This window comes from Mchenga conophoros, linkage group LG16 (assembly GCF_057382185.1).
Source record: "Mchenga conophoros isolate Kocher_MC1m ecotype Shallow Benthic linkage group LG16, M_conophoros_male_GT1.1, whole genome shotgun sequence".
Classification (NCBI taxonomy): domain Eukaryota; kingdom Metazoa; phylum Chordata; class Actinopteri; order Cichliformes; family Cichlidae; genus Mchenga; species Mchenga conophoros.
The window spans coordinates 15,237,107-15,262,676 of NC_140541.1; the positions used below are offsets into that span (position 1 = coordinate 15,237,107).

The following is a 25,570-nucleotide window of genomic DNA, read 5'->3' on the forward strand; positions in this document are numbered from 1 at the left end:
TGTTCACCTGGTTAAAATGAATTAAGTATTGTTTTTCAAAATGCAATAATTTTAAGCCTAGAAAACTTAAATTACACAAAGATGTTTTTATCACTTAAGAAATATTTCTAGGTTAAGTACCATTGTATCATGCTCTAAACTGGAAATTGTTATCCATGCATTTATTAGTTCTATGTTTGAACCCTATGTTTCTCTATTTAGTTCTTGTCTATTTAGGTTCCTCCCATGTCTGTGTGTCCCCACTACATTGTCCATAGTGTCATGTCTTCGGTGTATGAGTCTGTCGTGTACCCTGTGTTTAGGTCTTCCTCATCCTTTGTGTCTGAGTTATGTTCCTCCTCCCTCTCTCTCGTGTTCCCTCACTCCCTCTCTCTGGCTCTCATGTCTGCCTTACCTCGACCCTTGTGTCAAGCTCGCGTGTCCCAGTCTACGTCTCCCTATGTTTCCTTTTTTGTTTTGACAGTCTCATGTTCCCTGTTCAGTGTGTTTAGTTTTGTTTGTGGGGTCATGTTCATTTCAGCTGTGTTCCCCATGTGTTTCCACTCTCCTCGTCACCTCTCTGTGTATTTAGTGAGTTTTCTGTCATTTGTTGTCAGGTCACCTGCTTTCCATGTTTCATGTTCCAGGTATTCATGTTCCTCGTGTCCAGATTTTTCCATGGCCGTGTTCAGGGTTTTTCCATGTTTAATTCTAGTTTACTCAGTTTAGGTTATTGTTTAGTTTCATACCTTGCCCTTTGTTTAGTATTTTTTCCATCAGCTATATTAAACAGCTCGGTTTTTGTTAAAACCAAATTACGTTCCACGCTTCGTTTTGTCTGCGTTTGGGTCCACTATTCACACTCCACACAGTCAGCAAGCACAGACTGTGACATCTGGTTATGACTTTTAGAGCTCTTAATGGTCAAGCACCAGCTTAAATCATTAAACTTTTGCAGCAATACGTCCCCAAGAGGTCCCTGAGGTCTTCTGATAAGGACACAGTTACTGTACATCATACAAGCTGAAAACTAAAGAACACAGCGCTTTTGCCAGAATGGGCCACAGATGCTGGAGGTCTCTCCCTTTAAGTTTAAGTGTGGACTCAGTGGTCTCTTATAATAAAAAAAAACATCTTTCTGATTTGCATTTAGTTACCTCGTTCTTTATTCTGTTTTTGTTTTTAAATTTTTATTGTTTTTTTGTGAAGCACTTTGTGATCTTTGTCTTGAAAGGTGCTATATTTGAATGAAAGTACCCACTGGTTCTCTGTATCATCTGACTGTGGATGGTTATATGATTCTACCTACATCTTTTAGTCCAATCACAAATGAAGAAAATAAATTCAATTTATACACAAAGTATATAAAAGATGGATTAAAAAGATGAAACATGAGTTAAAGTTGTGAATTTGGTTTTTGTATGCAATGGAATAACAGTAGAGCTTAAAAACAAAAAAAAAACGCAGACAGAGAGTTAATATAAATATTTGAGCCTTATTTATACACTTAGATGGTGAAACTGAATCGCTATTATCGTTTGCTTGATTTTTGTAATAATTTTGTATACACTACAAATATTGTTTGTACTCTTTTTTTTGTATTGTTTTAATAAGCCTAATAAGCCTTTTTGCTTATTATGGTGGAATTAGAAGAAAGAATGGGGGAAATGTGCTGTGCCTTGGAAAATATTTTCAAGGCACAGCAATTTTTGACTTACTAAGTATTTCAAATTAAATATTAGACGAGAAAGGAATAGGAAGAGAAAAGAACTTTCACAGAGTCATCATCCATTGTTATCATGGTGTACCTGACACATGCCACACTGCAGAGTGTCAAATTGAATCGTATCACTGGAAACTGTGACAGCTGGCATGGTTACCACTGCACACAGTCGCACTTGCACCGTTGGACCACCTGCGACCTGTAACAGCAAAGAAAATCCTCTTAGATCCAAAATGACTTATAGAGGGAGAGTGAAAAGACACAAATTTAGTTTGTGGACATGTACAGGTGTAAGCCTGTGTATACCTGGATTGGGAGAATAGCACTCGTATAACCCAAATCCAGGTTGACTCCTTGTGGGTCAAATTTAATTGTGAAACTCTTCGTCTCATCACGGGGTTGGTTCTTCATGCTTTCAAAGTCTACTGTGAAACCTGTGAGGAACCAAAAAGAGTCATAAATTATTTTAAAATCATTTAAATTAAAGAGAAATTTTAAAAAAATGATACTTGAGGTGAATACTTAAATTCACCACTGTGTACAAAAGCTTTAGACATGAAGATGGTTTCAAAACTGCTACAAATCTACATTTTCTATTATCTTCTTTCAGAACATGCTAAGCTAGAAAAAAACAACTATAAGAAATCAATACTTGATGCTGCTTTAAAGCAGCGCCAGTTGTCTTAAATACACTTCCAAACATATCCTTATTCCATCCATCCATCCATCCATCCAACCATCCATCCATACATTCATTCTCTTCTGCTTATCCTTGTCAAGGTTGCAGGGGGGCTGGAGAGCCTATCCCAGCTACCACAGGATGAGAGGCAGGGTACACCCTGGACAGGTTCCCAGCCTGATGCAGGGCTAATGCAGAGAGACAGACAACCATTCACACTCACATTCACACCTACAGACAATTTCGATTCACCAATGAACCTGACCCCACTAATCCTTATTTCAAGCATTTTAAAAAACACAGGTTGTCTTTGCCTGCGATGATGACCTAAAAAAGTAGGAGGACATTATATTACCTGTGTCCCCAAGATGTTTGTTAGTGGGATGGAAAGACACAGGTATTGATCCATTATTGCTGACCTTCACAGCACGACTCACGACTTTGCCAGGAATGACAAAACCAAAATCCAGAATGTACTCTGGGAGTTGGAACCTGGGAAAAAGATTTAAATAATAAGAATAAAACACTGGGCACAAACAAGCATGTTAGCAATATAACTTATTGTTATAGACTAAAGTCTGTAAAAATGTTTAGAATATATGTATTATAATTTTACTAAATATAATTTTGCTTTGTATACTGAACTGAAGTATCTTATACATTATATTATAGATTTGTGGACTTTCAATGAGATATAATGACATCGTATCAAGAGTGCACAAAGTAAAAAAAGCTAAACAGTCACAAATTCCCCAGCACAGTTTGACAAAGTTCTCACTTCAAAACAGAGTCACCAAAATGCATGTGTGTAGTTGTGTTTACATACTTTATTAGCTTGTTCCACTTTCTGAAGGACTCTTGTGGTTCTTCAGTCTCCAGCAAGTTATTAGCCACAGCAAGAGCATTTTTTTTGACCAACAATCGTTCAATTTCCATGTGAAGCAGATCTTCATACTAGAGGTCAAAGAGAGAACAGAGAATAGCAGGGGAGGCAAGAAGTGGTAATAACACTCAAACCTCAACAGAGGAAACACACAAACCTTACCAATCTACAACTGTAAATACCTCTGCAATAAGGGATTTTATTTGTGCTTAATTTTCCCTACAAATCCTCATAAATTCCCTACATGTCCACAATATCAAGTCAGCATACATATTAATAGGTATTTTTTGAACAAAAGTATAGAAAATGTGAGGTGTCACTAATATGAAGTTACTGACTGTGAGTGTGCGCGTCGCCTCTGTTGCTGCTCCTCCCCGAACAGTAAATTCATATATAAGCTTCTCTTTGACTCCATCTTTCTCCACAGCTGTTCTGGCCTGCTGTAACACGTCACTATAACACTCCTCCGCTGTAAGAGAAATCACAGTGCAGAAATAAGAAGTTGAATTTGTGTCTCAAGAACTGTCATCACAATAGAGGTCTATTATGGACCGTTTGAGCTTGATGCTTTTCAACAAAACTGGTTTAAAGAGAAAAAGAGGGAAATATGAGTTCACAAGGATAATTGACAACATCCTTATATAGTTCTATAAGATGGTAACACACTGATGTAATCATATGTATTTATAAGTCCTACTTTCAGCCCTTTTGTCTGATGCAGAATCATTTATTTATTTTGAGCAAAAGCACTATTTTAAAGTAAATTTAAATGAGCGAAATATTCATCTTTTAGCTCATTGATTTTGGATTGAACACATCTCTGTGCGTGTGTGTGCGTGTGTGTGTGTGTGTGTGTGTGTGTGTGTGTGTGTGTGTGTGTGCGTGTGTGTGTGTGTGTGTGTGTGCATACACATGATTCGTGGTAAATTCAGCCTGATCCTGGGGAACACTCCCACACCAGTCAGAGTGATCTCCTCCAGTGGTAGGAAAGCCACCTGCATCTGAAGCTTCTTCTTAAACACTTCAGGAATGCCCGGAAGGTAGAGTACACGGAGAACCTGTACCATGCCTGCATCAAGGTAACCCTGTCTCAAACACACGCACACACACACACACACACACACACACACACGCACACACACACACACCACACATACACACATAGGAAAGCCATCCTTTTCGTGATAAAATAGCTTTGAACATCCACAATTGAAATGGCAAACTCATAAGCTCACCTGAGCAGGAATGACTGTAGGCCAACCAGGTCTGACCTCATGTTCAAAGACCTTCATCTGCCGTGCTTCCTTCTCACCAACCCCTTCATCCTCCTCCTCTCTATGAGGGTGTATACTGTATTTGAAGCCCACCTTGCCCGTATTTGTCAGGGTTACATCAACTTCACCTACACAATGAAAAAGCTAGAAGCAAAGGACAAAGACTAAGAGGAGAGAGGAAACACTGTTTTGCCTTTTAAAGTTAACTGTACCTTTACTTTTATTAATGATCATGTCAAGCCGCTTACTGCAAACAGACAAAGTACTCCACCTAGTGACCGAGTATACTGAATTTGGTAGAGAAAACAATTTGTTTTTCAAAAAAAAAGCATTGACCGTAATGGACATTTTATTTTAATCTCAAGGTTTATGAAAATATGAGAAAGGATAGTTTTACACATAAGGGCCCAAGCAGGGCAAGCAAAAACATGTTACTCTGAATCAAATCCAATCTACTAACAGATGCCATGATGTAAAAAATTTAAAGTGTTATTCATTTCACTTGACAGTGGTCATAATGTTAGGCCTGATTGGTGTATAGAAATATGGTAAATGTAAGTGTTTAACTTTCTAAGTGTTCAAAACTAAGCTGAGAGATGCACATGGTGTCATTTCGAATGTTTCAGCGAATATCATTTGACCCTTCCTCCCTTTCTTAGGCATTCACACAGGTCAACCCAACTCACTTCTTGAAGGGTCTAACAGCAATTTGCAAAGCAATATGCTTTGGATCTGAGCAGTTTTGAATTGTATTCTCATTATTACCTTTAGAAATTTGTACTCTTTGCACCTCAGTTTAAATGTAAACTATTGTGAATTATAAGGCTCTGAGTCAAATGGGAGCACTTTTATCGTTATCTTCATGTTAAAACTGCTCCACACAGTTCTTTCTATATTAATATAAAGGTACTAAAATTAAATCTGAGATTTGGTAACTTAATGTAGATTTCATTATTTTATTTTAAATTGAATGTGTTTAAGCTGAGAGTCCAAGTACTTACACTTTGAACTTTAACCACTGGAGAGATGGAGCTGGCTGGAATAAAGATACCCGTAAGAAACGTAATAATTAAGGTGCCTTGTATACGCACCTGCTGGCCAAAGTCCAAATGGGTGGTGTCAAGGGTGTAGCTGATTTCTGATGCGTGTCCTCTGAGAATGATTTCATATGTAGGCCCGTCCTCTACATGGCACTGCGCGACCACCTGTCTGCTGATATTTTCGTGGCCGTAGAAAGAGAACGTGACTGCCTGCTGATCCCCAGGTTGCAGATGACCATGTGTCGGCAAAATATCAAATACCTACACACACAACGAGAAAACCAGATGTTATTTAGGTTTTACTCTCAGCAATGTTCTGAATCTCAGTTTTGAAAGATGGTGGACAATAAATTTAAAATATTTATAATGTATAGACAAGAATCTAATGAAATTTGATTATAAAAAAATTACTCTATGATTGAATCAGTGAAGAACATAATCGTAGCTGCAACTAGAGTCCAAATGATTTATTCTTTTTTTCAGCTGCTTGCTTTAAGCGTCATCACAGCGGACCATCTCACCAACCCTCTGCATGCCTTCTTTCACTACATCCATGAATCTACTATGAAAATTCATGGATGAACAAAAAGAAGAAAACAGGAGAAATGCCCTTCAACCATTATTCATGTTGCATGGGTTGTCCACCAGAGGGCACTGTTGGTAATCTGCTTGGAACGCCACAACACAACACAACTGGCTTTAAGGGCATTGTTGTATTATTTTAGCAAAGACTCATAAGTAACTGGACATAAATGTTATGTCTAGTTTCTTTTGATAACAAATTGCTTATGTTTCGTGCGCCTGAAAGAAAAGAAGAAATTTCCTACATGGAAATATTTGCTTACCTCCTCCACACGAACAGAAGCTTGTGTGCTGCTCTGTTGATCTGCAGCTAGCAGGGGGGTTTGAGGAGCTGAAAAGGCAGGTGAAAGAGTTGCAGAGGAGAGCCTCCATTCTTCCTGTTGACTTTCTGAAAGTTTCTGCTTCTTTTTCTTTTTTCCTTTCAGCATCTCTGTTTTTCTATAAGAGCAAAATAGTCAAATAAAGCATCCCTAAACTTAAAAATATATTTTTCATAATCACTGCATTGAAATCTTACAATAAATGGAACATATGAAAAATTCTCTGCAAAGAAGGAAAAATATGATACTATCTTTTAGCATCTTGGTGGAAAAAACCCCAAACAAATTCAAGATCTTCTTGAAGTGGACCTGTTATTTCATTTTTTAAAATCAGAATCAGTTGATCGTGCAGTTGTATTTCCTCTCTCTTTAAGAGAACTTTACTCAGATCTGAAGTTAAAATATTTAGGATATTTCCTCACTTTGGCATCTTACAGATCCAAGATTTCTTTTTTTAAAAACAAGTACAGATATTAGAAATTAGTTAACTCACTGAAATGTTTTGATCATGTTTATACAAACACACGATTCTGTTGTGGATTTTCTTTAGCTGTCAGATACTTGATCTCAAACTTGACACTAGACTACTTGGTCAAAATAAATATCCAAATAGGTTCTGTATTAACACAGTAATAGCACTATAATCTCTTTCTTAAGTGATGTGGCTGGCTGTTTCTGACCCACATAACATCTAAAACAGAACAAATCTGGGTTTAAAAGACTTATCACACAATCACTTTACAATTATACAACAGGATACTGCAGTGTCTGGTTTATAAATGTGATACATGTTCTAATACTGTTTGGCCAGATTCTGTGTGACTATACCTGCTGTTAATGTGGTCATCCAGAAAGGTCCAGTAATAGGACACAGGAAGCAGGGAACAGTTTGTGACGGTCATGACTTTGTGAGTCTCGGTGCAGTTTAACACACAGTCAAAATCTACAGTGGTGGAGGGAAAGTCGAGGTTGGGGTAGTGGACCTCTGCATGCAGGTCCACTACATCCTGCTGTGGGTGTCCCAAGTAATTTACCTCAAGATACTGAAAACCATTTCAAGAAAGAGGGAAAAAATTATGTTAGTAAGTGAACATTTATTCAAAGCCAAGGATTATCTGATAGCTTAATTAAGACATTAGTTTTAGATCATTAAATGAGTAAAAAAATAAATAAACAAAAGTAAATGTTACTTCTATCCGGCCTATTTAATTTCAATGTAAATCCAGGTGAATAAGCCACTGCTCAAAAATGCACAACTGAAAGAAGATAACAGCATGATATATCAAAAGAGGCTGTATCGTAGTTACCTCATCCACATTGTGTGACACTCGATCCTTATAGAAAGCTGGATTAAAGCATACCCACAACTCAGCCTCACACTTGTCGCCTAAAACCACAGACTGGAAAAAATACACAAGACTATTATTGGAGTTATAGCACTTCAGTATATTGGGCAAATCAGTGTAAGAGCACTTCTTTCACAGAGCATGGTCTTGCACCTGGAAGAAAGAAATCATTTAATAAAATATTTATTATAATTCTGCCACGGGACCCAAGTTTATCAGAATTATCCTTCTAATCAGGATCATTCAATCACCACTACAGAAAAGTGCAATTCCTCAAATTCAAATTCGAATTGCATATTATGGATGCCCTAATTTGAACTACTATATCTGTATAGTGCACATACAGTGAAGTCCCACTACCACATACAGATATCCATGACACACAATAACAAAAACAAAATAACAACATTAATCTGGAGAAAAGCTCATCTACAAGACAGTAAGAACACAACATGTTTCCACAAAAATGTTCACAAACATTGGTGCATGGCTATATCACAGAACAGTGAGAATCCAGGAAATCTGCTTTCCTGGAACTTAAAACGAAAACAACTAGCAAACAACAATGTGCACCTTAGTGGTGGCTGTACTGTGCTCCCCTGGGGCCTCACACAGAGAGAAAGGTTCTATGAGCGACAACTTCATGGATACAGGCAGAGAGGACACGTTCTTCAAGATCAGCTTCTCATACAGGGGCCGCACACGCTCCCCTTTGACCTGTAACACATATACAAATCCTTAATTAAATGAACCACAATAAAGGACAGGAATGAAGCTGCTGCAGTTTAATCGACAACTAGCTGTTAACTGTGAGCTAATGATGTCTTTAACAAGGTTAAACTATTGTAATTTTCAAAAATTCTGAATGTTAAAATAATCTAAATGCTTTCACTAAACTATACAGAGTTTGGAATATGCTAGACATCCTGTCACAATATCCCTAAACTAAACAACATCTATGTGGCATTTGGTTGTGAATCTCGAAATGCATTAAGGATACCTGTAAGACTGACATAGCTATCTATCAAAGTTGTAGCTTATGGATATTTAACTTTAGCCTTTAACTAGGCTTTAGATAATATTTAAAAATACATGCAACTTACAGAGCATTACAATAGAGAGCATTCAGTATATGCATTTATTCTAGACAAGGCACTGTTTCTAATTTTTGCTCAAGACTAACCTTCTTTATGTAGAAGTTCAGCTGCTTTGAGGAAATGCTGAGCAGCGGAGCCACAAAGCGACAAGCAATGTCTACAGACATGATTTTCTCCTGATACCCTTGCTGGCCAACTATAGCGTAGCACACCAGACGTTCACGTACAACCTGCGTTGTCGAAAAGAAGCATTATTTACATGTTCTATGCTGCTTACTATGCTACATCATGTCATTTAGTGCATGCGCAAACCTTTAACTTGCAACAAACCATTTCACCTTTGAGGAGTCTGCAGAGACTGTCAGCACCATGTCAGCAGAGCCACCTGGAAAAAGTTCCAGACGAGACGGTCTGAGGCTAACCATCGACTTCTCCCTGCTGGAAGGGAGTGAAGATCCACGTCTTGCATCATCTCTCTGTTTAGGAGTGAAGATAGGGGGTAGGAAGCTTTGGTCGGGCAAGGTGCCACCTTTGCAGAGTTTTGCAGTGGGCTGTGAGGTATCGACCTTCCAGTACATCCGGTGTACTCGCTTGCCATGGTTGCAGAGCTTGAAGTGGTACTGGTATGCTTCATGACTTACAAAGTAGAATAAAGACGAAGGATAGTGTCAGTGTCGTATTATCCACATCTACATCGTGAATTAATAACTAGGAAACGCTCCATTTTAGTCTATGAAAATGGGATTTCTACCTGAAGTGGGTGCCCAGGTCAAGGCTGGGACCAAAAGGCCTGTCACTGACAATTGTAGTGCCAGTGCCAGTGGCAGACAGGAGGACAGTGAGTGGCTGACTGTCCTGTATGGAAACCTCTAACTTGCCCTCAAACGGAACTGTATCCTTCAGATGCACCACGACCTTGAGCTCCACCTGGCTCCATGGTGGCACCTCCCCCTCACTGGGCTCAATACGCCAAAAGGGCTTTCTGATGGTCTAAGGAAGCAGAAACAAAAATCTGAGTCTATTCATAGTGTGAACATCATGAGCTGAGGAAAAAACACAAAGCAGCGTAGAAGCTCCAATAGGTCGTTCCAGCACTAAATGTGATGCATGAAAATATCAAGTGGGAGCATTTTCTATAACTGTGCTGCAAAGGTTTGCTATGAATGAACTCTGAGAGATAAGAGATTAAGAGAGAGCAAGAGATGAAAGTTGAAGTCTAGTCAACAGTAAAGGTTAACAGCATTTTTTGTGCATAAATGTTACACCAAACAGTGAGACTACATAATTTTATCATTAGTCTATCTAAATTGGTAAAATGTCACAATTTGGTTTAAAATGACTAGTGCAAAGGAAGCCCCTTATTCTCATTCTCAAATTTAAGCAGCAACTAATTATTTCAAGAGTTACCATAGCAGTAAAATCATTAGCTCATAAATTACATATCCAATTAGACTGATAATTGATCAATCACAGCAATTAAGAAAGTCGGACTGCTAATACGTGAACAGATCTATGGTTGGACAGATATGAAGTAAATAGTATGCGCCTGCCTGTCTAAGTCACAAATGGTATTTTTATTTTCTTGGGTGAGTGTTTGTACCATTGGAGTGGTAAAGTGAGCTGGAATAGGCGAGTGGTTTGACAGGAGCAGGGTTTTGCCAATGTCCATCAGAACTGGGATTTTGCCAAAGTGTAGCTGTGTGGTTTGAATGTGAACTAGTGGCCCGTGCCCAATACATGATAAGGCCACTTCCTGAAACAGAACAGAAGTAGGATTAGAGAATAAGCACCATGCCGGTATTCAGACCTACACACAACTTGCACTCCCACACATGCACTTCCACTGACCAGGGGTGGCTGGGAGCTCCCAAATACAGCAATACGTATCGTGTGATGTAGCATTCCAGGGGCCTTAGCTAGGAGACGCACAGGAAGCTCCTCGGAGCTGCCCGGATGAATCACTCCTCTGGGTGCAGAACTGCCTAAAAGCAGCGAAGAATTATCCTCATATTCCTGAAAACAGGGAAAGCAAAAAGAAAAACTAAATTATAAGTTTTAATGTCAGCATACAGATCTGGTACAAAATGTGTTTAGGTAAGTTGCTTCAGTGCATGTGTAATAACAGATTGCATTTATATAGCGCTTTTCTAGGCACCCAAAGCGCCCCCCTGAACCACGGTCGCCCACAAGTTGCCTCAGTGCATGTGTACACAAAGAATCTATCTCTGCTATATATATATATATATATATATGAAGCACAGTCACTGATTATATAAGGAAAGCTTTTGTTGCCCTTTGTCTCAAAAATCCAAATCAATTCAAAGCAAAATAACACAAATAAAACTTAAACGCTTTCTTAGCAGTTACATGACACAGTTTTGTGGAACCACCTGACATAACTTTCTAAACTTAATCCCAAATAAAAAAATTTTGAGTGAAATACAAGAAACACACGCAGAGTTCCAAAATAAGAAGAGTGAGCTGTTTATTAGGCTGAGAAAACGAAATCAAATCAGACACAATGTTGTTTGTGGGTGATTGTGGCTCAAGAGTTGGGAGGTCGCCTTGTAATCGGAAGGTTGCCGGTCAAGACACTTCACCTGTTGCCTATTGGTGGTGGTCAGAGGTCTTGGTGGCTACAATGTAGCTTGCCATCACCAGTGTGTAAATTGGTGGATGACTGTATGTAGTGTAAAGCGCTTTGGGGTCCTTAGGGACTAGTAAAGTGCTATACAAATACAGGCCTTTTACCATTTGATTATATTTAGACAAAGCCAGTTCTTTTGTTTGCTCATTTCCAATCTTTATGCTCATGGCTCCACAGTGTAACTGTTTACATATTTGCCTAACAAGTGAAAGATCCCAGTTTGTTCTAAGGAAGAGACACAAATCCCTTAGCAGTTGCATCAGGAACAACATCTGATATAGAAATCTGCCAAATCAAATTTGTGCAGCTACCTGTGGTGACCCCTTGTGGCAAGCGACGAACTAAAAGTGGGTATTTCTAATTTTTACGCTAAGCTAACTTTCTCCTGGCTCCAACTTCATATTGATTGAAAAGGAAAGGTACAGTGTAAAACACTTTAGTGGCTGCCAAAACATGTAAACTCTATAATTGTTGTTGCTCCGGTGATCCATCCAACCTGATCAAGCATGCCGTAGCAGGCAGGCAAATTGCTGGGGTTGGTCAACCGCACTTTCTGTTCGAAGGGTTGATTGAGGAAACACCTTTCAAAGTGTAGCACAGGAGTATCCACCAAAATCTGAGGCACAACACACCTATCAACAAAGGGGAAAAAAGCAAGTCAGACAATCAGGAGAAAAACAAGGAAAAGATGAGGAGAATAAAAGATGTGTAATTGCACTTCATCATGCCTAAACTCTATTAATCCTCCAAGTTCAAGTTCAATGGATGCAAACAAACAAAAGTGCAACAGAGACTACCGGAAGAAAAAAAGCTACATTGCTTTAGGAAAAAAGATGACAGAAGAGATTACTTAACACTCACCCTACTAATTGGGATCCTTAAGGGATGCTTGACTTGGTAATGAACATAATATGTTCCATTTAATCTCTAATGACAAATACAGCGTAAAAACTACTATACTTATAGTAAAAAGTAAATGAGAAAAATTATAGTAATGTATGTCATTTCATGGATTTTATGGGTCTCATCCACCAACCAAGACACCACAACAAAGACATTTTATTCTATTTTCCTATATCAGATGGATGGCCATTCATTCTCATTCATCATTTTTTATTACGTTTCCCTTTTCAAAGGGAAAAAGATTTTCAGTCTTAGGCTAATAGAGAATAAAGATCTGTGTAAATGGGCCCAGTATGACATTTAGATTCATTTTGCTGTGACAGAAATGACTTCAATAACTGTTTATTTGAGTACGTCTGGACATTAAGCATGTTTATGTACCTAGCATTTATAGGCAGAGTCAGAATTTCCTCCCCAACACCTTCAACATCCACCACCAGTGACAGCTGGTATGTCCTGACTGTGTTGGAGCACAGTGTGACCTGTACAAACATCGCACAGACATACAACAAGACCACAAATACGCCAATACACAGACAGGACAACAAGTGTCTAAGGTTAAAAAGAAAGGAAAGTTCATTAATGTCACCTTCAGCTTTAAAGACCCCAGTATCGACAGGGTAACCACCATGATGATGACTGCTGGCTAGAGATCTGATTATTTTCTAAACCAGCAAAATATGTCAATGAGATTTACTAATCCTTCAAGATTCCCCAGATATTTTTTATATTATCTAAATAATCTACATAATTTACATGTATATAAAAATAAAAACAGAATATTTGAGGTTTTTTCCTACTATTTCATAACATGAAAACACTGACTGCTGGAATATTTTGTCAGTGGCGGGGATGGTGTTAATAAACTGTACCTTAATGTCAACATCGGACACGCTACGCACTGAGCCTGCTGCCGGGCTGACCGTGAACTCCACAGGGCATGGATGAAGATCTCTAGCAGTATAACCTTGCCAATCTTTCAGTGACTCATCCGAAATCTGTTTGAATGAGCTAACACTAGGAGAGCCCAGCCCGTCCCCCAAGACACGCAGGATGAAGTTCACAGGTACAAAGGAAGGGTTGAAGAGCGTACAACCAACTGTTACTGGAAAACCTATGCAGGGAGATTAAAAGAAGCAAATATGAGAAAATGTGAATATATTAAGATGATGTCTGTCATTATTCTCTGGATATATGTTATAAAAACTAGAAGAGCAAAAGTGATGTACCAAAGGCTACATCCCCAAAATTAAGTTCTGAAACACTGAAGTGGATTGTGGGACAAATGACGGAACCCCTGCAAAGAAGAGACAAAGAAACCTTGAAACCTCGGGAACAATAAGATTTGAAAATATGCAGTGAGAGTGTAATAGACCCACTACTACAGCTGGGTCAGCTTTTATTTGTGCTGTGTTACATGTAAATGTCCTGGCAGAGAACTGGCTTGCTGCTTGCTAACTTTACCCAACAGTGAAGGTCAGTGGTTGAGGTTGTCCTGCTACACTTAGCAGCAACTCCTCAAAGAATGAACCCAGAATGGGACTGCAGAACGATACTTCCACTATCTGGCAGGTGCCAGAGGGAACAACACCTTCCTCGGGATTGAAGGAGAAACAGCGGCCAAAAGTGGTGTCAGGACTTGACCACCTGAAAGGGGCATCAATTGGCCCTTTGTTTGACAACTGCACCTGAAGAATGAATTCTTGTATGAGAACAAATACCCAATATTGATCATCTAAATACAAAATGTGTTTCATGGAGTAGATGAATTGATATAAGGTGGTAGAGTCTTTCAGCATTACATTTGTGCATTAAAACTGTCAAAAGAAAAACTTTGGATTTTGTTTTTATTTTATTTTACAGCTTTGTTAACAATATATGCTGTTTTGTTATCTTGTGGATAAGAACTATAACCTTGCAGTGCATCCACCAAGGCTGAATTCAACTCACACAAAGTTGTAGCTCAAGCATTCTACATTAGAGCCATACTGGCAATAACATAACGTGTTCACACTGGCTTGGTTTTTCTTACCTCTTGACGAAATCTTTCACCTATGAATAAATCTTTTAAGTTCATCCCATCATAGTTAAGCACAAGTTGAGGGCCCGTGCCTTTGCCCTTGACTGTGAGGGGTAACGGTGATTCACATCCTAAGATGACAAACAGCCATGATGAAAGAGTTACAATAGAACTAAAGACAGAGAAAGGAAAATTGTAGGGCCACAGGAAAGAAAACATCACACAGATTTTATGCATGTGACGGTGAAGTTTAAAAGTTGCCTCTGTGTTTCTGTGATTTTGCTCTATTTTTTAACAATGTAAACATGACTAAAATGGACAAAAAGTACTGATTAAACTGATAACATTATGAATTATTATCTTTTGCTGCTGTATGTGTGTGTGTTTGAGAAACCGGAATAAACCTGTGACATCGCAGTATATGGTTTGTTGATAAAGTCTGGCCTCCTCAGGCTTGAAGATGATGGTGAACTTCGCTGTGGTGCTGGGCCATATTTCCCCCTCCTGAAACACATAAAGACAACAATAATTATTTTAGTGAAGCAAAATGCAAACATTACAAAAACGTAAGAAGAAGAAAACAACTGATTTTTTGGTCAGGCTTTACTCTACACATACACACACACACACACGCAGGTGACCTCCCTAACTCTGTGTTGTCTATCTCTTTGTCCAGGGAATGGGGCTGAGTTGGGGACAGAAGACAGAGCAGCTCATACTTTCTAAAGGTCTCTGGACAGAAAGGCCCTAATCTGTGGTTCTAATGTCACAGAAGAATCAGACAGACGTTATATGCAAACAGTCTTGATCACAAAGTCTGTGTGACAGTTTTAACATCAGATCTGATCAACCTTTTCAGAATTCTGTTCTCACAGCAATAATACAGCTCTGAGGGTAGAGCATGCTGCAAGAAATGATTCACGGAAACATCAACAAATTTCAAGTGCTGTTGCTCCTGTTTCTTCTCCCCACTTAAAACTATTACATTATGCAGACATACTATAGGAGGCATTGTTGCCTCTAGAGTTGATGGAAAAGAAACAATGGGCAATGTAATGACATTTAAGTATTCAACTAATCAGTCTGGCAAGAGGAAAATCATGTGAACACACGACAAGACAATGAAACACAAACACACCGGAGGCTCCACAGTTATACAGTGTGAAAGGGCCAAGAGGTAGTCGTTTGCATCCTGACTTCTGTGTTCCTGTGGGGCTCTGGACTGCAGCGGGAGGTAATGGATCCCTGCAGGGTCAGACTTAAGCAACTGTCCTAGCTCGACTTCTTCCTTCTGCTGGAGCACTGAGCCCTCCCTAGAGACAAGTGGGGAGAGACAGTGAATGAGGAGGGTCAGAGAGAAAAAGAGGCCAGTAGAAGGACAAAGATCTACACGACAGAAAGAATGTGATGGGTACCTGAGCTCATTTCTGGCAACACATGCTCTAATAAATACATTTTGTGCTCATGCATAAATACCTCAGTAAGCTCAGGTCCTCTTCTTGTTGGCTGGGCCACACAGTCCAGCAGTACTGAAGAGGGATGCTACTGTGGTTGGTGAGGGACACTGTGCGTGTACTGATCAGGGAGACATAAGTATTCTCCATCCAGATGGAGTCAGGTTCAAGGTGGATGTTCAGTTCCTCACAAGACCCATGCAGGCTAATGTACACATCTTCACCTGAGTAGAAGATATCATGGTGCTTATGACCAAGTAACTGGTTACCACAGGGTAACATAAGTGGTGGAGAATAGGTATCAAGAGACCTTTTTTGTCTATTTTTGTTTTCATTAGTCATTTGCAAAAATATGGAGGAATACTGTCGGGATTTAAGTGAAATTTAACAGGGTTACTCTTGTCTAATTGAAAGACAACAGGAGATTCCTAAATACCAGATTCTGGCAGTATACCAAAGTCACTAAGATGTAATATGTACTATGAGAGGAAATCAGGGAGAAGAGAAAACAACCCCTCTGATCTAGCCATACCAAGCAGGAAATGTGATATAATACAGCCATTATGAGCTGAATTTTCATTCCCTAAAGACTGGCTATATTCTCTTTCATCACCTACAGTATGTCACCTTTACTTCACTGGCCCCCTAACCAACAAACACATACGCACCGCTCTCGCAAGCCCCTTATCAGTGTGTATTTATCTGTTACATCTTGAAGAGTCTTCAACACAAGTCTCATTGGTGTCACAGTTTTGTTTTCTCACCAGTATGGTAGTGCAGCAACAGATCCTGCCTGTGGTTTCCTGTGTTCATTGGGTGGAAAACCACAGTCACCTGCATACTCTCGCCAACATCAAGTGCCCCAAACTCAGGTGTCACTGAAAAAGGCCTGCAATAATAGGTTACTGTTTTAGAAACTGACAGAGGAAAAGCAAACTTTTAACTAGACCCAACAATAAGTACTGTAAAGTCTAGTTAAAGGTATACCCAAGACTCCATTGTGTAATTTTTGATAAGTAGGTAAAAAATGTTTTCTGTTCACTTATGATTCTGAATTTTTTTCTTAAATGTATTTAACAGTTTTCACAAGCTGAACTTTAAAAATAACTATTCACTGGGTACAAGAATGACTGTTTTACTCTCACCTCTCTGTGTGGAGCCTGAATTTGGCTTTGCTGTTTCCTACATTACAAACAAGTTGAGTCTTCTCAGTTGAAGCTTTCACAGGACACACGGGCAAGTCAAGCTTGTCTCGAAAGTCAAGAATGGCACGTGGCCCAATGGCCCGGATTGGAATCTCAAACTTTTCCCTCTCTGTCACACAAACCAGTCTATGGTGGTAGTCCTGTGTAGACAAGGAGAAAAGCCTGTTGCAACCACACAAACTCTATAAACTCAATATACTTTATTATATCAGTTGTTAAATAATTTTGTGCCACTGAATTTGGGCATACAAGCAGTTCAATTTTATCCAGTTTGATTCTTACACTGAATTTTTATAGCATCAATTCACAACAACAGTCACCTCAAGGCAGCAAAGACCCTACAGTAATATAGAGAAATCCCCATCAGCAAGCACTTTGTGACAGTGGGGAGGAAAAATTCCCTTCTAACAGGAAGAAACCACAGACATAATGAAGCTCAGGAAGTGGCAGCCATCTGACGCTGCAGGTTTGGGGTGAGCGAAACAAGCTGTTTATTCCATGAGCTGCTCAGTTATTCAAATGTAAATAACAAACTAACCAAAAATATCATACTTGAGTCCTAACCCTTAAAACAATAAAAAAAAAAAGATTCTTTCCTTAATAAACATGAACCAATAATTAAAAAACATTTTTTAAATTATATATGTGACAAAATCAGAAGGTTATTTGTTGAAATAATTAAACATTAAGGAAAATGTATACAAATCAAGTATATTCTCTTGATTGATTTCATATTGTATTTACGTACCAAAATTACACAGAAAATTTACGTGTAATTAATTTAGTTAAATTCAACATTTAGGACAATTTTTTTTTAGTGGATTCTGATTCTAACTGAGACTTCATGAAACATTTATGCAGAAAGTTTTGTAAAGGCTATACAAGATCATATGAGGTTATCCTCATCCTATATGTGGTTATTGTGACTTTGTGTTTTGTTCTCTCAGTCTAGGCTTCTTTGTTTTTGTGCTGCAAAGTCCAATCAAATGCAAACGTCTCTTGTACCTTGTTTTCGTGTGGGGTGAAGAAGACTGTGAAAGTGGCAGACATTCCTGGTGCAACATTGCTGCGTGCATCACTTGAAGGCAAAACACTGAAATACACGGAGTTCTGCTGCTCCAGCTTCACTTGCCGTGAAACCTGAACAAAAAAATAAACATAAACTGTAGATAAGTGCATAAACCCAGCACAGCAAGAAGGACAAGGGTAGTGATTATTAATCATTGCTTGAAAATGGTATCTTATTCAGATTTCCTCCAGTCAGCAATGACCTTTTCTTCACACTCCCCACATTTTCTCTTTTTCAAATAGTCATGCTGCGGCGGTGTTGTTTCACAAATATTTCTGATTCAAATATAGGCTTGACAGTCATGCTGATTTCAAAATTATTTGATCTTCATTACTCTTATTGATTAATATACCTTGTCATTGTTGAGAAGCAGCAATGGTAACTTGTAGGTCTGTCCAGGAGAGAAATTCTGGAAGACCAACTCAGAAGGGTAGGGCTGAAAAAGCGGCTGATCTATATCTGGAAAAGAACCCTAGCCAAACACACATACAGAGACAATGCTTTAGATTTCAAATTCACCTCATACTTTGCACTAAATACGTATTGAACAGTGCATTTGCTTTGCTGGTTTGTGAGCACAAACACATGATAATATTTGTAAATATTTAAACAAGCTTTTTATTCATATTGATGTAATGATCAGCAGTAAAAAGAAAACATGTTTTTCCTAATTAACAGTGAAAAGATGGACACACAGTATGATGCCAATAATATTAATCATCTCTTTTTTATGCAGTCCTAGCTTTTGTGCAGATGCAATTTTAAAATATACAATCAATTATGGGGAGAAAATATAATGTGGCGACAACTCTACAAATGATGAGCGTGAAAAATCACCAGACTGGTGATCAGGCAAATGTGCTGTGATTGAGTCAAATTCCTGATTATTTCAACCGCGGCCTTTCTACAGTTCTTCACCTGAAGGGTCTGAGCTGTTTCTGCAGCACAAGAGTCTCTACATATTGCTAGGCAATAGGCTAGGCAGGAGTAAGTGATATCAAAGAAAATATTTAAAAATAAGAACTCCCTTTCAATTTGCACCTTTTACGGTAGACTGTTGCCACTGTTATTGTTGGTTCCCAGTTAATGTTATACTGTATCACTGTGTGTAATAGGAAGAAAGTTTTTAAACTAGTGTGATATCACAGAATTATAGCTGGCATTTACTTTGTGATGTGGAGCGGCGCTCAGGTCAAGCAACTCCAGGATGCGAGGTGGGTGCACCTCAGCTGTGTTACTCAGGCGCTCCTCTGTGGACTGCAACATCTCCTGGGAGAAAACTGATGGAGTCACCTGCAAACACAGAGCAACACAGGCCTATTTACGGTCTCCTAATCAGCAGTAATGAGGCGTTGAGCTGTAGGCTATTGCTCTTGAAACAGCTCAGCTTACAGCTCTAATGCTTGCATATACATAAACTCAAACAATGTTAATTTTGTGCATCATTTTTTGGGTATTGTATTTTCTACATAATCCTCTGTCATTGGTGCACCTAAAGCAAAAAAAACAACTAATTGCACTTAGTCTCTCTGAAGGAAAATGATTTTAGCTTAATTCTAAATCTAAATGAATAACATAACTGCAAAACTGCATATGCAATATTTATGCTTTTATCATTAATAATTATAATTATTATTATTCATTTTATTATGCAGTTAGAGAGATAAATGCCACAAGATTGTAAAAACGAGCATCTGCAGCAGATAGAATATTTTTTACAATTTGATTTGATTATCTGTCATTACCTATCTTATATTTCTGAACATGTTATTTTCCATATCTAATGAGGGAGCTTTTATTTTGGAAATCTGACTATTTAAAATCTTGATGGATTCCAATATCTAAACGGAAACAAAGCAAACTGGTGGCTTCTCGTAACAAACTAAGTCTTTTAGTTTCAAAATATCACAGATTGAAGTCTTTATAAAATCTAAAGACTATCTGGATGCACTTATTTTGAAAATATTAAATATTTTAGAGCATGAGATGAAATGACAACTAATGCAGAGTAGAAAATGTTAATCCCTCCACTGCATCCCTGAACATTGTACCTAGTTTCTGTCAAGTGTGTAACAGCGCAGCTCACACTGATGATGAGCCTAATTTTTTCTTTTTAACAATCTTACCAAATAAGTAAGCAAGTATGGACTTCAATATTCCACATTCTGACCTGAGAAAATTTTAAGTGAAGTGGAAGAGAGCTAAAATGGTTAGGCTGAGGTCAATGCAACAAAACACTGTAGTGTAATTCATTTTGTTCCCTATGAGAAGCCAAAGTGATTATTAGGACAACGTGTCATTTTAAGCATTATTTAAAAAAGAATGGGACAGTGTGCAAGAAGTAGGTCACAAGAAAATAGAATGCTGTTTATTTGTCAGAAAATCCCACTTCTGACATCTGCTGTAACATCTTCATTTCCTTGTCACCTGAAAGCTGTCATATGGCTATATTTCACAACATAACTTGCAAGCAGCTTCAAAATTACAGAGATAAAAGGAAAAAAATGCAAGTTAGAACCTCACCCTCCTTGTTTTCCCCTCCTTCACACGCTTATTGTTGCATAGCAGGGACGCCTTTTTTTTCACCTGAGTGACGCTCATTCTGAATATGTTGTATGGCAAAATCACCTGCAAGAATGGAAACAGAAGAACACAAGAGAACACATGGAGTCATAAACTAGACGTAGTTTCAGAAGTAGCATTAGGGTGTGTCTTTAACAACTGAAATCTATATGCTGTATTATCATTATTATTATTATTAATCCTTTATTTATCCAGGTAAAAAATCTCATTGAGATTAAAAATCTCATTTCCAAGAGAGACCTGGCAAACAGTGGACATGGTATACCATGTCCACTTCAGTTTATGTCATACATACTTATGGTACAGTAATTTGAAGATTTAGATTCAATTTCAGAAATCAAGTGCTTTCTCAGCATGGCCGCATGACTGTTTAATGAAATATGGGTTTTTTGAATCAGTAAAAGGAAATTTGTCATTGATGTGACCGTAGAAACATTTGATTAACCAAAAAGAAGAAAAAAATGAGGTATATATATATATATATATATATATATATATATATATATATAGAGAGAGAGAGAGAGAGAGAGAGAGAGAGAGAGAGCGAGACCACGACATCACATTTATTCAGAAGTCGTTGTGTTAGCTGGTAAGTTTAAGAAACCCCTAGACGGAGTGCAGTGCTCCGTGTGAATAAGAACATTTTGGAGCACTGACGAAGAAGAGGAGCATAAACAGTCTCTAAAGCCTAGCTGTTTTATTCGTGTTTGCATTGTTTTTATGCTAACAGTTGTACTGTTCGCTGAGTTTTGCACTTCATTATATTCTCACTCTCTTAAGCACTTCACAATACTTAAACCGTGGATCCCGTAGTTGTACATACAGTATAGGCTGTAAGAACTCTATGCGTTCACTTTAACGTTAATAATGGATCGTTTAACAGACTGCACAAACAAACATCTTAATAAGAACTCACCGTTGTGTCGAAGAACTTTTTACCTTACATGAAGCCCTCTGTCAGCCAGTTACCAGCGCGCAAGTCAGTGTTGTCTTGGTTCGTTGTCGTGGCAACACACTTACCAACGTCTCAGTATAGGGTCTGCTGATTGGCTCGAGCTGTGACAGACAAAAAGCAGGCTTTCTCATACATGGTTGTTTTTGAATACAACAACTATCACGTAAGTTTGTAAAAGCAAGTAAAATGACTAATTGATTAAAAAGTGATTATATTTAATTGTTGTTATTCAGCATTATTATGAGCTTTATTTTTATGTTACTCAAAGTCTCCATAGCTGTAAAGTTTTTGAATCAGTCACAGTGCATATATATGTTTTCACTTTTCTCTTTCCAGGAAGGGAGAAAAGCATATAACTAAGAAAAAACTGACAAAAATGATCAAACACCAGAGTTTTGCAAGTACCTCACAACTAATATTCCAACTTTGTTTGTTGGTTCTGATAGTTGGATTTGCTTAAAAGTACTAAGATGGTAAAAAGTCCGTTTTTACAGCAAACAAAACAGTTGTAAGTAAATGTAAGTAGTTTGTAAGTAATAGTTCCTAAATTATTACGATTATTACTTAATGCTTACTCCCACTCTCCAAAGACATGCAGTTAGTGGGGATAGGACAGGCACGTGCAGGGGGGGCGGAAGGGGCTTGAGCACCCGCCCCTTTCCTGATGGGTGCCCAAAGTACCCTTTCGTTGAGGCAATTGTTTTTTTAATTTTTAATTATTTTTTTATATGTGTGTGTGCGTGCGGAGTCCTGTCTTTGCCCCTCAACAATAATATTTAACTATTAATCACAGTTTTGCTAAATGAAAGGATCTGGCTTGTATAGACTACTTGCACTAGGGCATGTGACGTATTTCCGTTTCCAAATAGTACCGCTTGTGCGTTTCCGGTACGTTTGCGTATCTATCGGTAGCTATGCTAATGTCGCTTCAGAATGAGTATAAAAAGGAAAGTATTTAAAACAGAACATTTTCAAAAACAGGAGAAGAAATACTCCGAGCATTGCTGTGTCCCACTTTGTTCAGCTTCAGCCAAATTTAACGGCATACTAAGTTTTCATGCCTTTCCGACTTGAGAAGACAATGGCTGGTAAATATACGCCGGGATCATTTCACGATTACCTCTCACACCAGGGTCTGCTGCAGACACTTTGCCAGTGATCAACTCATAGAGCCAACAACCCTCGATGGTCGAAGGCGGCTTATTAAAGGTGCTGTACCAACACTTTTTGAGTGGAATGGCTATAAAGTTGAACCACCGCGGCGTAGTGTTTGGGAGAGAACGGAGCGACGCCCTGAACTAGTTCCTCCTGACGATCAAGAAGAGCACAGTCTTACAAGAGATCATGACTACTGCTCAGTCCCTGAGCCATCTGCATTGGACATATCTGCATCAGCTGCAGAAGACCTGTCCAAAGACGTGGAGACTCTGAGGAAGGAAATACAGGAGTTACGTGTCCAGCGAGAATTTGGGTTACAGCGTTTTGCTGGCTCCGACACTGACATCCGATTCTATACCAGGTACATCTAAGTTCTATTCAAGCTAACTGTTTAAAATATACCAAGGTCACCATCAGTTAAATTTCGAAAGTTTTTCCAGTCTTAATGAAAACAAAATAGATATTTACTTTTTCTCTGCTGATTGTATGTTTTATGTAGATGCTTTAGTATTTAAACGATATCCTAATGCTACAGGTAAAATACAACACCAAATACTCTTAATCAGACTATTTTATACAGCATACCATTAGCATATTTGTCACAGTTTATATTATTTTTATGTCAGTGTGTAATGTTAATTAATGATTGACATGATGTATGTCTCTCTCGTGAATAGATTTCCAAGCTATGATCATTTGATGGCATTCTGGGTTTTGATTGAGCCTTGCATCTATAAAATGATCCGGGTTTCAAGAGCCAAGTCAGCTGCCAATCGGAACGAAGAAGCGTTGACACCTGCACGCACATCAACAGTAGGTTATGGGTTTGTTGGTAGTTAGAACTAGAGGTGTAATGTTATTGTATTTATGTACAATAACATTACTTTATGTACAGTATCCTTTACATACATACACCTGTGCACTACAGCACCTCATTGTTTACCCCATGGTACAGTATGGTATGCCTAACCATTACAAAACATTTAGCCAAGAAAAGAATAATTTTACTAGTTCATAGCTTAAGGAGTAACATTTTCCCTTTTGTTTTCACCTTCCAGAGGCAGCTGCTACAGCCAATTGATGAGTTTTTTCTTTTCCTGGTTTTCCTGTCAGTTGGTTTGAAGGAGAGGGACCTGGCACACCGATTTAACATACACCAGTCCACAGTGAGCCGCATTATTGCAACATGGACAAATTTTCTTGCCACTGCACTGGGGTCTCAGTGCATCTGGCTTACACGTGAAGAAGTGCAAGCTTACCTCCCTGAGGAATTCAAAGATTTCTCAGACACCCAGATGATCCTTGACTGTACAGAGCTGAGGTGTCAGACACCATCCTCACCACTTCTCCAAAGTGAAATGTACTCTTCGTACAAATCCCACTGTACGATGAAAGCCCTGGTTGGCATAGCTCCACATGGTCCAGTGACATTCATCTCTAATCTGTATGCTGGTTCGGTTAGTGACAAGGAACTATTCAAACAATCAGGCATTGCTGAGAAGTTGACTGAAGACATGTCAGTGATGGTAGATAAGGGCTTCCTAATCACTGATTGTTGTAAATGCAAAGTGTACTGCCCACCTTTTCTATCTAAGCAGAAGCAGATGCCAGCATACCAGGTTAAGGAGACGCAGGCCATAGCCAGACTCAGGGTACATGTGGAGCGAGTCATTAGGAGGATCAAACAGAACAAACTTTTTGATAGCATCATTACCATGTCACATGTTTATAATATCAACCAACTGTTTGCAGTGGCATGTATGCTGTCAAATTACCAGAACACAGCATTAGTTAAAAAATGGGTTAAGTGAGACAAGATGGATTTTTCCCAAGACACCAGTGCCAGTACAAGTAACTTATGGAAAATGACCTGCAGCTGAGGCCACTACAGTTGAATTTCTTCCTTCTCAGCTGACAATACTTGATTACAGAACTGGTACTTGAGTGCCGATAGTTGAGTTTCAGTTATTGATAATTCAAATTCATTGCAAATGTTTAATGTTAATAATACTGTTTAATTATACTACTATTATTACTATTCAGATTCAACAAAACTATTTATCAAAATTATAAAGTAAATCACTAAATCGTTTTAAAACCATAAGTGACATTGAACTTTTGTAACATCAAAAATACCATTTGTCATTTTCTACAGTTCAGTTATTGTCTAAATGTATATCAGTATGCTAGGCATGGAGTTTTAAATACTTACCATGTAAATAAGTTCTGCACAAATTCAACGTTTTAATGTGTGTTTTTAAAAATTAAATTGATGCCATTGCTTAAATAACAGTTTATTGATGTCACATAAAAGTAACATGTAACAACAAAAGAATTCATGAAATATATTGAAAATAAAACATCAGTTATTTTGTTCCAGCCAGCCTGAAGGATCTGTTTTTCTTTTTGCTGTTTTCACTGTTCATTTTTTCAAACACAGGTATCTTGGCATATATATGTAAAAAAAGAAATAGTCTGCCTTTTCTCTGATTGCATTGTGCACATCTATATCCATGTATATTCTTTGCACTAGGTAGTCCTCTTGTGCCCACACAACAAAGTCACACCACTGCATCCCACTGATGAGCAGTTGTCCTTGCACTTGCCAGTAATATGCGTGGCTCTTTTTTAGTTTAGGGGTACCACATTCCAT

The 25,570-nt window shown here is 38.4% G+C and overlaps 3 protein-coding genes across 4 annotated transcripts in view; 2 read left to right on the forward strand and 1 right to left on the reverse strand.

The window, feature by feature from the left end:
- Positions 1-20,822, reverse strand: part of LOC146556457 (axonemal central pair apparatus protein HYDIN-like) — a 55,057-nt gene extending 34,235 nt beyond the window's left edge. The window contains exons 1-32 of the mRNA XM_085250435.1: positions 20,745-20,822; positions 19,389-19,514; positions 18,574-18,693; positions 18,158-18,292; positions 17,093-17,292; positions 16,712-16,836; positions 15,970-16,171; positions 15,632-15,806; positions 14,898-14,997; positions 14,506-14,624; positions 13,938-14,161; positions 13,703-13,770; positions 13,346-13,587; positions 12,855-12,955; positions 12,067-12,202; positions 10,772-10,936; positions 10,524-10,676; positions 9,675-9,913; positions 9,262-9,559; positions 9,010-9,153; positions 8,400-8,543; positions 7,788-7,880; positions 7,309-7,523; positions 6,424-6,598; positions 5,630-5,839; positions 4,500-4,682; positions 4,175-4,349; positions 3,603-3,733; positions 3,208-3,335; positions 2,737-2,873; positions 2,009-2,136; positions 1,788-1,901 (exon numbers count right to left, since the gene is read on the reverse strand). Of these exons, the coding sequence (XP_085106561.1) occupies positions 1,788-1,901; positions 2,009-2,136; positions 2,737-2,873; positions 3,208-3,335; positions 3,603-3,733; positions 4,175-4,349; positions 4,500-4,682; positions 5,630-5,839; positions 6,424-6,598; positions 7,309-7,523; positions 7,788-7,880; positions 8,400-8,543; positions 9,010-9,153; positions 9,262-9,559; positions 9,675-9,913; positions 10,524-10,676; positions 10,772-10,936; positions 12,067-12,202; positions 12,855-12,955; positions 13,346-13,587; positions 13,703-13,770; positions 13,938-14,161; positions 14,506-14,624; positions 14,898-14,997; positions 15,632-15,806; positions 15,970-16,171; positions 16,712-16,836; positions 17,093-17,292; positions 18,158-18,292; positions 18,574-18,693; positions 19,389-19,514; positions 20,745-20,822 (4,983 nt within the window). The remainder of the gene's footprint in view (positions 1-1,787; positions 1,902-2,008; positions 2,137-2,736; positions 2,874-3,207; positions 3,336-3,602; positions 3,734-4,174; positions 4,350-4,499; positions 4,683-5,629; positions 5,840-6,423; positions 6,599-7,308; positions 7,524-7,787; positions 7,881-8,399; positions 8,544-9,009; positions 9,154-9,261; positions 9,560-9,674; positions 9,914-10,523; positions 10,677-10,771; positions 10,937-12,066; positions 12,203-12,854; positions 12,956-13,345; positions 13,588-13,702; positions 13,771-13,937; positions 14,162-14,505; positions 14,625-14,897; positions 14,998-15,631; positions 15,807-15,969; positions 16,172-16,711; positions 16,837-17,092; positions 17,293-18,157; positions 18,293-18,573; positions 18,694-19,388; positions 19,515-20,744) is intronic.
- Positions 20,823-21,875: 1,053 nt separating this feature from the next.
- The window catches only part of LOC146556458 (C-type lectin domain family 4 member E-like), a 31,382-nt gene continuing 27,687 nt past the window's right edge, over positions 21,876-25,570 (forward strand). For both annotated transcript variants that reach the window (XM_085250429.1, XM_085250431.1), the window contains exon 1: positions 21,876-21,922. The gene's annotated coding sequence lies outside the window, so the exon portion shown is untranslated. The remainder of the gene's footprint in view (positions 21,923-25,570) is intronic.
- LOC146556459 (uncharacterized) lies at positions 22,831-25,296 on the forward strand. Its single transcript, XM_085250416.1, has 3 exons — positions 22,831-23,278; positions 23,595-23,730; positions 23,976-25,296. Exons 2-3 carry the CDS (start codon positions 23,617-23,619, stop codon positions 24,726-24,728), a joined length of 867 nt encoding a protein of 288 aa, XP_085106542.1. The 5' UTR covers positions 22,831-23,278; positions 23,595-23,616; the 3' UTR covers positions 24,729-25,296.